Source organism: Clarias gariepinus, chromosome 21 (genome assembly GCF_024256425.1).
Source record: "Clarias gariepinus isolate MV-2021 ecotype Netherlands chromosome 21, CGAR_prim_01v2, whole genome shotgun sequence".
NCBI classification, from domain to species: Eukaryota; Metazoa; Chordata; class Actinopteri; order Siluriformes; family Clariidae; genus Clarias; species Clarias gariepinus.
In genome coordinates this window covers 13562450-13574574 of record NC_071120.1, presented here as the reverse complement: position 1 = coordinate 13574574, position 12125 = coordinate 13562450, and the positions used below count along the sequence as shown (strand labels likewise).

The following is a 12125-nucleotide window of genomic DNA, read 5'->3' as shown; positions in this document are numbered from 1 at the left end:
TCCAGGGTACTCGGGCAGGAGGCAGGAATACACCCTGGACATTACAGGGAACCCAAGGACACACTAAGGTCAATGTGGATACACCAGTTCAACTACTCTGCATGTCTTCAGCTTGTAGGAGGAAAATGGAAGAAACTCGCCAAGCACAGGGAGAACTTGCAAACTCTGGAGGTGCGAGGCAACAGTGCTAACCACTATGTTATTGTGTATAAATAATAATAATAATAATAATAATAATATATACATATAAATATATTATTATTATTATTATTATTATTATATTATTATATACATATTATTATTAACTATATATATATAGTAATGACAGCAGATTCCAACCTGTTTTTATGTTTTTGAGCATGTTAAGAACCCCAAAAGTGTCCGGATGATTAAAAAAAATCCTTAGAAGAACAAGAGAGTCCTTACATATTTATGACATCAGCACTATTAAACAGCCCTATTAGAGTATTGAATGACATCATAGTAATGGCGTGTACGTGCTGATGTCATAGTGCTTGGGCCCTGACAAATAATCCTTAAAAGAATAAGAGGGCAATCACACATTTATAACATCAACAATATTAAAAACAGCATTATCAGAGCCATGACGATGATGTCATGCGATGTCATAGTGCTTGTCATACTGATGTCATAGCGCCTAAATAATGAACATTGATGAAAAGCCGAAACTTTTTCAAAAGTAAAAATATCAGTGAAATATTTTGTTTATGTTTACTATGGTCATGCTCATACAACCCCGTAAACAAAATAATAAGACGGACAAAGTGATATTTTCGTTACTTTAATGACTTAATGTGTTTACATTCTTACTTCATAGAATTGAGTCATTGTCGGTGGATTCATCCCAACTGTGTTACTATTTGCGCGGCGTCGCTGTGACTGTGCTGATTGTTCTCGGAGTCCCCCCTGAGAGGGGCCCCAGTGTGAGCAACACAGCCGAGCTGCGAGCCGCGCGCGCTGTAGCGCTCACTTCAGTTCGGCCAAAGCGCGCGCTGACAGCGGAGTTCACGCATACGCAGACACGCACACACACACACGCGCGCTCGCCGTGATTCCTTCTGGATCTATACTGTCAACTCGATTAAAGCTCCGGAGGACCAGAGTGGTGTTTCCCCCTGCAGCTGGCATGAGCTAACATGGAAACCAAACCTTTTTTGTCGCTAGGTAAGTTTTGCGTTTCCCTGTGTGATGTGGTTTCCTTTTCCCTCCGCAGGCATCATGCTGAGGATTTCTCCATCGACTCTACTTTAATGTAGCTCTGCTTCTCCAACACACACACACACACACACACACACAAGTGCAGCTGGATGCAAAGTAACACTGGAGCAGTTACAGTTCAGCAACTCTGTCCCAAATCCTGGAAATGAGTTTAGTTTAGAATAGAACACTTTATTATTATTATTATTATTATTATTATTATTGTTGTTGTTGTTGTTATTTACTAGTTTTGTTGTTTGTAGTAAAAGTATTAGTAATAATAACATGCCTGCTGTAGTAACTTTGCTGTGTTTATTTCCCAACTGGGCTTCGTCCCAAACCTCTTTCTCCTCACACAGCCTGACTAGTACACTTAGTACACTACTGTACCCTTTTTAGATGAAGTTCTAAAGTTGTGTGTGTGTGTGTTTTTTTTGTTGTTTTTTTTTTGCAATCTGTCCCGGTTGTCTTGTTTCAAAAAATCCTCTCCCATCTCCTGTCCAGACTGCCGGACTGTCTTCTTCCTGAACATGGATCATAAAGACAGCTCAGGGGTAACACTCACTGAGACACACTTGTGCCCTCAGCGTGATAAGTAAAAATCAGTGAAAACTATACAGCTAATAGCAGATTTGGTTTGTATATAGAAATTGCTTTAGATTTTTATCTTTAGATTTAATATGTATTTCATCTATGGTGTGACCAGAGTGTTCAAGGTAGACTACATGTGTGTGCATGACCCATGTGAGCTTTTAGTTCCCAGAACATTGAGATTATTATTCAATCATTCATCTTTCAGCATATCTGTATAAATACATATATATTAAGCAGGTTTTCACCAATCAGCAAGCAATCCGGGTCCGGAATCGCCTACGGGGTATGGCCATTTAAAAGGTTAAGCTATTAATCTTTAGAGCGGCGTCCAACTTGCATACTTCTATGCACAACAATAGGCCATAGGGAACATATGTGGTTTGGATCGAAGCCAGAAACCTTAAGTCTATAATCAGCAGAGCTTGTTGTTATATTAGCTGCAGCTCTGAAGCCCCCAGTGTTGTAGATGAACAATAAAAACACCTTGTCACACCTCAAAGTGGAATTCAGGTTCATAATTCACATGTTGCATTATAGTGTGAGATCCACAAGACTGTTTGTTTGCCAACTTTTCCTTTGGTTTGGTGTGTATGATATAAAAAGAATTAATAAAATGTGTTGGACTGGAATAGCATCCAGAGTATGTTCCTGTCTCACACACCCTGACCGGGATGCCACGATGATGTAATAAAAAAAAAACAGTGTCGTACAGGGGTTTAGTCCCCTTCTGTCAACAAACTGTGTGATCCCTGTAATGAAGACTAATCACTGCAGCCTTAAGTAAATCTGAGAAAGCTCTCATCCGCTTGGCATTAGGGGTGACCCTGAGCTTTGAGCAGATACTCCCAAGTCCACGGGTGTCAGAGGGAGGTATTGACTCTCTTTGTAGGATGGCCCGAGGTGTTCAGGACCACCCCCATAAAACAGGACCAGTTGGGTTTACAGCACTGAGGTTTAGTAGCTCTGAGGAGGTGATTGGTGCCTTTGTGAATGTCTGCAGCTGTCAGTTTTATTAGGGAGCCTTTAAAGGGAAAGTTAATTGCTTAAAGTGACAGCATCTCACAGACACCCTCCAGCCACTGTCTGGCTCCGAATCAAAGGCTGCGTAGGCTCCTTTCTAGACGTGCAGAAGGGCCAAATTGCACTTAAGAAAGTTTAAAGTGACAGTTACCACACACATATACACACACTTTTGGGAAGGGGGTAAAAGCCTTCTCTGTCTTTCTTCACTCTTACACAAACTGTTGTTCAAGTACCTGAAGCCTTTTGAAAGTTACACAAGAGCCTCATGAAGGATAGAAGACGTTATCAATAATATGCCCGAAAGCCCTAGTTGTTAATGATTTGCTCTGTGCACTGTATGCACTGATTCGATGATAACGGCTCCGTTGCCCCTTGTACTATGGACTGTGTTATTCCGCGGCTCTTGTGATGTAGCTCCGACCTGCTAACCAAAACTAACCTGTGTTACCCAGAACTCTTTGACCCTAAACTCTGGGCAAGTTTTGCAAGTCATGACTGTCACAAGATGATATTAAAAGGTTGCCTGGCCTCTTTCACTCTTCCCCTTTCCACTTGTGCTGTACAGTGGATTAGTCATATCTGATCTGTGCTGTCTAATTTACTTTAAGCTAATGGATTTGGCATTTACAGCCTGGCTTTGCGACAGAGCGACAGAATGTACCACGCCGCTCTCATCTGCTCTGTCTGATTTTATGAGCGTAAACACCCAGTCACGTGATGTGGTGTGGTGTGGTGTGATGTGGTCACTCTGAACAGGATTTTGTCTTTACTGTCCAGGCTGCACTAATGCTTTGTCTGGAGTGCGTAGGGTCATGGACACTGTAATGGCCTAATAAGTCTGTGGCTACTTTGGAGACATGGTAATGAGAAGGGCAGCTGGGTAATTACCAGGTGCAAAGCTACAGTATGAGTTTAAATCCTCTTTTTTTTTTTGAATTTTTTTTTTTATATATATAACCTTAACCTTTAAACAAGCAAATTGCAGAATTTAGTTTTTCTTGTGGTTTTAAAGTGCACTACAGACTAGTGCCAGGTTTGTGCTTAAAGAAACAACAGAATGTTTATGTAATTTATATTTTCTAATAATTACTTAATAATGATATTATAAACTTGTTTTTAATGCTTATGATCTAATTTTTCTCCACTGCTACCACAGAAAGGCAAAAAATCAGTTGACTCAAAAAAAAAACACTTGTAATTAAGGCAGTTCTTAAACTCCATTAATAAATATGTAAAATACATATTAAAATATAATCCAAATTAATACTGGGAGATGACATCTCAGTGTACTATGCACAGGCCCATTCACACATGTAGCCAATACAGGAAGGTTTTACGGACAGTTGCAGGAAACCAGAAAACTTGAAATAAATCTGCGCAAATAGAAAAAATAAACATCACGCTGGCTCTAACTTCAGTTTAGGATTAAAACTGAGACAGTGGAGCTGTGAGGTAGTAACAAATCCAGTTTATATATTGCCATTTACTGCACAGTTATTAGCATTAAAATTTAAATCACACTATGGACCCTGAGTAGTTATTTAATCACAAAAGCCTGCGATTTCCTATGAGTAATGTTTATGTAGAGTTTGTGAATAATTTAAATATTATTGTGGATTGATAATTAATTAGTAGCAAACATCCCCTTGCTGATATAATTAGTCCAACTATTTACTGTTAGCCAAATTAATTACAGTGGGATTGTTTTTATTTTAATCGTGCAGCTTTACCATTTACACTAAAGGTTTTGCATGTTCATGCACAGTCTGAGCCACGAGCACTTTGTCATGTCAAAAAAAGTGAAGGATACTTGAAGGATATTTATTGCTTAATTTATGAATACATTTGACTGAATAGTTAATTAAACTCCTTTTTTACGTAGTATATGGCATGTTTGGCGTAGATTTAACTGTACTGACTGCTCCGACAAGTGCCCTTACATTTCTAGTTTGTACAGTAAGTGAGAGTTTTTCAGTTCTCACATCAGTTCAGTTTTGATGTTAATACTATTTATAGATATGTAGAAGATCTGGAAGATACTAGATAATACATTCTGTTATACCTTGAATGTCTAAAAAGTTCTATTAAAAAAAGTCTTTCACTATATGCAAGTGTAACATCATCCACAAATTATGTGTAATAGCGAAAAAATATGATCTCCAAAGGTTTTTTTTTTTCCAACACATCACCCCCCACCCCCCCTTCTTTTTTTTTGTTGCTTTAGATTTTAAGTAAGCTTTTTCCGGTTGTTTCCTGTGAATATTCTGCCTGTGTTTGCATGGAGTCACTGGCTGAAAGTGCGGCAGTTAGGAGTTAAGATAAGATCTGTCAGAGATCACGATATCCCCAAAGCTGTGCATATCTTTAAGGCTGAGTGCATTAAATTTTACCCCTTTACCAATTCCCAAATACGATAATGGATCCCTCAGACTACTGCTTAAGTCCGACATGACTCAGTTACATTCATGTTTATTATTACAATGCAAAAAGTGTTGTTGTTTTTTTGCTTTTGCCAAAAAAAAAGAAAGAAAAAGAATGTCTTTGTGTTTAGCCTGCACATGAACTTCATGTCCACGTTCGCAATCACAGCTCTTTGTTGAACATACTGTATAAAGATATACTCGTCTTTGGCTAAATGCCTTGGCATCCAGAATGTGCAAACCTTTTTGGATTGGTGCGAACATTAAATTGTGGTAAATGTACAGCTCTATAGACTTGAGTCAAAATAGAGAACATTTGCCTCTATAGAAACTGCAGAGACAAGATGGCTCTGTCGAGATAGACATTAGCAAGGATGATTGAGCAATTCAAATAAATGTAAGCGTTTGAAAAGTATGTAAAGTATGCTGTTGGGAAGTGCTGGTTGGTTTGTTGAAATGGTGCTTGGAAACATCTCAAAATGTTGAAACTTTTGGCCTGCAGAGGATTTTATGTGAGCCTGTTACAGGGATATAAAGGCTAGTTCATGTGGTAGTGGGCAGCATGGCCAAACTGTACAGTATAGGAAAATATAGATTTAAAAATCAATATAGCATGCTAGAGTATCTACTGTTTTTGCTATCCTTTAGTCCTTATAAAAGCCTAACTAAGCGTCACAATTGAACTTTCTTTTAAATCTGATTTCTTGTTTATCTGGTAGTTGCATCTTCGAGGAATGACTATATCCAGAGGGCTTGTATGTGTCTCTGTGGGTTTTATTTTTAATAAATAACAGTAATGATCACTTTTTTATTTTTAGCACGACTAAAGAGCTAATCTAAAGGCACCCTTACTAACCATATAAACAATGTAAAATGTAATTCTTCTTTGTATTTCTAACAATAAAATCTGCTATTTACGTTTATAACCAATGAATGAAACCATAAAATGAACCATTAATTGAGTTTTGGAGTAGTGTGCTGAACAGGTTTATTATATTTCACTGCATTTGTCTGTTTATATTTTTATATAAATACATTTATTTTGTGGATGCACATAGACGGCGGTATGTTTTAATAATTGGTCTTGAGGGTCATTAAAAACATTTAGAAACGATTAGAATGAGATTATCATTAGTGGAGCCGTGCAGCATGACTCCACAATCATCAGCTTTTCCCTTGAATATAAGTACATTCTATAAATCTATAAAATCTATAAAAAAAAATTTTATCTTTTTTAACTGACAATATTTTTGTCATCAAATTAATATTATTTACTGATATTTACTGGCTGAAAAGTGGTCACAGTTTAAAGGTGAAAGTAAATGTGTAAAAAGGGATTTTTATCTGTGACCAGTGTAGACACCAAAGAAAATCAAAAATAGGAATGTAAGTTCTTTATCCTTGACTCAGTCTATCAGGTTGCATGTTTCTATTCATGTCTCTCTGCATTCTATACAGGTGCAACAGCTTTGATAATATCTATAATTAAGGAGAAGCAGAACCTGTAAACTGGGTTAACCGTCGTTCCATGCAGTAGTAGTTCAGCATATTTTTGCGCTGTATGGAACAGTGAAATCAAAACTGTTCTCACTGTACTGAATATAATTCTGATACCATTTTAACTATATAAGCAAATACAGATAATACGAAACTCATGTATTTTTCTAACACATCATAAAGCAGCCTCCTAATATATATGCAGGTCAGACTTAAAACATGCTGCTAATTAGCTCTACAGGAAAGATCTCACCCAGGGGTGGAGACGTTCATAAAGATTCTAAAAATAAATAAATAATAATAGCAAATGAATCTGCTTGTTCATGATGCATGTGTGTTTGTCCCACTGGGTGTTAAAAAACATTAAAGCTAATGAAACAACTTTATCATCCATTAAAAAGCAATAAAAGAGTAGATTATTGTTTATATATCACTGTTTATAGATGTACTCATAGCAGCATGTCTTTACCATGGAAAACCTATCAACTGTATATTGCTCAAAAGTCTTCATTAGTCATTATATATTTCAGTGCTTTTATACAATAATAAGCAGATCTCGTCCATGACCAGATAAGTCTCGCCATGTGCAGACCCTGAAACACTTTGCAAGTCAGTTTGAGTTCATGTGACACATTTATAGTGCTGGTATTGCCCACAATTATTTTCTCCTAATCTAATCTGTTTAGGCAATTCCACTTGATAGATGTGACAGTCAGAAAAGAGACTGCACAGTTTCTTCATAAAAAATATTTGTGGTTCATTCCTTTGATGAATGTCACAATATTGGCTTGACATGTGTTGCTTGTGTGTGTGTGCGTGTGTGTGTGTGTGTGTGTGTGTGCGTGTGCGTGTGGGGTGGGAGTTTTCCCTGAAGCTAACACACACGGTGGTTAATTAATGGCAAAGCAGCAATATGGACATGTGTCCAGTTCTATAAGTTCTAGCTGCAACAACTACAATGTAAGGACAAAAAAAAAAAAAACACCACACAAGGAAAAAATAAATCAAGAATAATAATTTTTTTAATTGTTTTAATCCCCTTGTACCACTAACAATTTACACCAACAAAAAAGAATGTACAGTATATGTTTGTCTATGTATCTATATATATATTTTTTTATCACATTACACTTGTAGAACAAGGTAGCTATTGCTGTAGAACAAGGTAGCTCTTGCTGTAATTTATCTTTATGTGATAAAGAAAATGCAAAAAAAAAAAAAAAAAAAAAAAAACCTTTACCACTAACCAAAACACACTTCACTGTTTCAACAGTTATACTTGTTTTCTTAATCTGTTTATGTATCTGATTCTCCATACATGTTCCTGCGAGTAGGCTGTTACTATAGCAGCAATAACATTAGAACAAACGCTTTCAGGCAAGCATGTGATTCCAAATGTGAAGCATGCATTACTGTTATAGAAAGTTCATCAAAACACATTCAGGCGAATCGTTGGGAATTCAACAGCAATTATGACTGACTATTCAGGTAAATAGTATGATGATCATGTAACAGTTTAAGTAGCTGATAATTATAGCAGGAAATGCAATGTGGTCTAAAATGTTTGGTTTGCTCATTGGGGACAAGCTATTATAGCTACAGATTTAAAAATCTATGCATTAAAAATATCAAACGTAACTATATACACTACCATTCAAAAGTTTGGGGTCACTTGCAAATTTCTTTGTTTTTGTTTAGTGATTTATTTTCTACATTCTACAACAATACTGGGGATTTCAAAACTATAAAATAACACATATGGGATTAGGTAATTACGTAACAACAACATAAACAACAGTTAGTTGTTATTTTAAGACACAGAGGTCAGCCTTTTTGTAATAGTTCTTGCAAGAACAGTATTGTCAAGTGCATTTGCAAAATCCGTCGAGCACCATAATGAAACTGGCTCTCATGAAGGCCATCCCAGGAGGGCGAGACCAAAACCTACCTCTGCCGCAGACAAGAAGTTCATTTAGAGTTATCAGCCTGAACAATGACCAATTAACAGCACCTCAGATTAGAGGCGTTATGAAGTCTTTACAGAGCACAAGTAGCAGAAACACCTCACCATTAACTGCTCAAAGGAGATAAATGCATTTTTTGGACGCCTTCAGCATTCCTTTACAATGTAGAAAGGAATAAAAATCAGGAACCATCATGGAGTTAGAAAGTGACCCCAAACTTTTGAACGATAGTGTACAGTATATACTGTGTGTGTGTGTGTGTGTGTGTGTGTGTGTGTTTTCCGTGTTGCCAGTTTCCTTTTTTTTTTGTTAGGTTTTGTGGACACTCGAGTTTTTTCTTAGAGGAGTAAGTGAAATGGACAAACACAAAAATTTGTCAACATCTACATGGTCTGAGCAATCAATCAGAATAATAATTTTATCCTCATTTTAAATAAATATCCTTGTACTTAGACTGGAATCTTGACGAATCTATGTGTCAAGTGTGTACATGTGTGTGAGATATTAAAGTGAAAATGCCATTATATACTTACAGTATAATAAAGTTATCGAATCAGATTTTAATAGTGTAACTGCTGATTGATGCTAAATATGGATTGATGATTTTGATGTTAGTTTCTGGATTTTCTATGATTTGTCATGCACTTGTCTTGACTTTTTTTGTCAAGACAAGTGGTTAATCTTTCAAGACAAGTGCAAGAAGTTGATCTTTTATAATAAAGATATATTATATACGATAACTTGGGGTGACTTTTGTTTTAGGGTGAACTACTTGTTAAAGTAATAAGCCTTAGAGCTAGATAGGATGTGCTAGAGAGCTAGTTTTTGTGATCATTTCTCTGTGGTTGTGTGTTTTTTTTTTTTTCAGCGGTTAGAAAGTAACACACCCGCTGAATTGCACTACACATTCCTTTCAGTTCCTTTATGTGGCTTTGCTTCCTTTATGGAGTGGTGGAGGTGTCTCTGGGGTGGTGCGGGCGTTTAAACAATGTAAGGCCGTATCTAATCCCGCTGACATTCTTCTTCTACTGTTGGATTGATTTTCTGTATTGTACAGAAGTTTTGGCTGTTTTTCTTCCCATATGTTATTTGTTACCTATTTTTTTTGTACCTGTTTATTTATTTATGTTGCATTTAAAATCATGCTTTTGTTGCTATTCCACCTGAATGTTTGGGGGTGAAAATCTTGTATATGCTCAGATCTTTAGAGACGACTCTCCTCAGTGATTTGTTTGCGTTTTACATTTGCATACAGTGAGATACCAGAGTGTGTGTTGTATGAATGATGTATGTTTTGTGCACAGCAGGAAATCATAGGAGAACAATGAGGAGATGAGGAACAGGATGCACGCATGTGTGTGTGTGTGTGTGTGTGTGTATGTACGTTTGAGTTTATCATACACACATCAAGCTTTCATATTCCGCTCCTGTGTGGTTAGCCATGAGCAGAAGCATAGTCATTAATACCACGGGCTGGAAGTGCACTATTTTATGACTTGACTACTACATACTGTAAATGTCTGGATGTCTGGATTATTTGTCATTTCATTTAATATGCATGTTACGACGTGAAAAGTCTAATTAGTTCCACCCCTGTTATCTGATTAATCTGTTGAATTCAGAATGATATCTATGGTTTTAATCCTGCGTTTGACATCCCCCATAATGAAAAGGTTGCTTTTATTAGACCTCGCTTGTGTTTAATGGGCCAGTGAAAATAGAGAGGGCTAGATCCGCTGACACTCTCCTCAGTCAAACTTTTAAGTCACTACAAGCATCCTACAAGATTCTGTGACCTTAGAAAACTGACACGGATCAATGGGACGCGCAGAAAAAAGAGCATCGTAACTCATGTTTTGTGCAGGAGAAGGTCAGTGCTGATGTGCTTTCATTTACGAAGCTTACTCGAGGTGCGTCTGTGGAGAAGTTGCAAATGCAACCCGTGTGCCAGGAATGCTGATCCTCACCTATGAGGCTAATAATGGGCCGAACGCGTCATGTGTTGACCTCCTAGCACAGAGAGAGAGAAAGTTTTTAGCTTTTTGGGGTTCACCTACAGACCGTCACTGTATTTGTTGCCTGGTTATCTGCAGAAGGAGCAACTTTCAGTAAAGAAAAACTCCACTTATGAGGAAAGATATTAAAGAGTGACAGATGGTAATAGAGATATGTTTTCCCTTTCTTAAGAAATGACAGAAAACATCTTTTCACGCCCAAAAGAAATCTGCAAAATATCAAAGCACTGTTTTTTCCCCTCTTATTTGTTCCTGCAAAAGAAAAGCGAACGGAGTGTTTATTGCCACCAGATTTTGTTTTTCCATCTAGCATTCATTAATCTTTCAGAAAGATTCATCTCTCTCACTCTGAGCCTGAGGGCAAACAGCGAAAGGAAACCCTGTTATACTGACAGCATCAATACACATCAAGAGCCCTAATCACGCGTTCTCAGTATAGGTGAAATGTGTAAATATCTTTTTCTCTCTCTCATACACGATTCATGCACGGTCCTTATATTTCCACCAGACGTTAATGATTTCTGCAGTTCGGGTGATTTGCATACTGCGTCTTAATCTGCGTTCTGGATCGGGGCTGGCAGGAATATGAAAAAATACACTTTATATTTTTCTCAGACTTATAGCGCAGCAGTGACTCCAGGCTGATTTAATTTGGAAAGTATGTTGGCTGCATTGGGAATAAATTTCAGGAACTGTTTCACACACCCAGGAAAATACATATCAGTGACTCTGAGAATTATTTTGGTTTTACTGTATTTTTATTTTTTTTCATAAAGAATTGCCACAAGTGTTGAAGGAAAGTAATATTGTTATGAAATATGGCTTGGAAACATTCTGGTTAATTGGTGAGCTGGACAGCTATTGAGGCATTGTGTGTGTGTGTGTGTGTGTGTGTGTGTGAGAGAGATAAAGAGAGAGAGAGAGAGAAAAAGAGAGAGACAGGAGTGTCTGGAATGACGTTTATTGGGAAAGTGAGAGGAATGAACTGTGACTGTGAAGTTGAACTCAAGGTCAGGAGTTCCTCTTAGTCTAGGGTAACCTCTCCCCTTTCGTTCCCTTCCTCTCCTCTCTTTCTCTTTCAGTCTTTCTCTTTCATACATTTTTCTTTCTCTTTCTGCCTAGCTCTACTTTACTACTTCATGCTATTCCACTATACACTGCACGTCTGTTTTTAACTGTCTAGGGGTACAGTTAGGGGGCTGAGTTCTGCAACTATTTTAAGAATCTGTGGAAGCTGCCTACGTTTAAGCAGCCACATACTTCACTCTTTCTCTCTTTTCCTCTATGTCTGTTTTTTCCCCTGCTTTTCACAGAGTACAGGGTGGCCCAAAAGTCTTTTTTATTTCAAAGTAAAGTAAATGCTCAAATTATACATTAATTAAGTATACGTTTAT

The 12125-nt window shown here is 37.3% G+C and overlaps 1 protein-coding gene across 2 annotated transcripts in view; it reads left to right on the top strand.

Moving 5' to 3' along the window:
• The first annotated feature begins 1013 nt into the window (after nt 1–1013).
• rxrab (retinoid x receptor, alpha b) overlaps nt 1014–12125 on the top strand; it is a 48217-nt gene continuing 37105 nt past the window's right edge. For both annotated transcript variants that reach the window (XM_053480957.1, XM_053480956.1), the window contains exon 1: nt 1014–1185. In XM_053480957.1, coding sequence (XP_053336932.1) covers nt 1158–1185 — 28 coding nt within the window. In that variant the 5' untranslated portion in view covers nt 1014–1157. The remainder of the gene's footprint in view (nt 1186–12125) is intronic.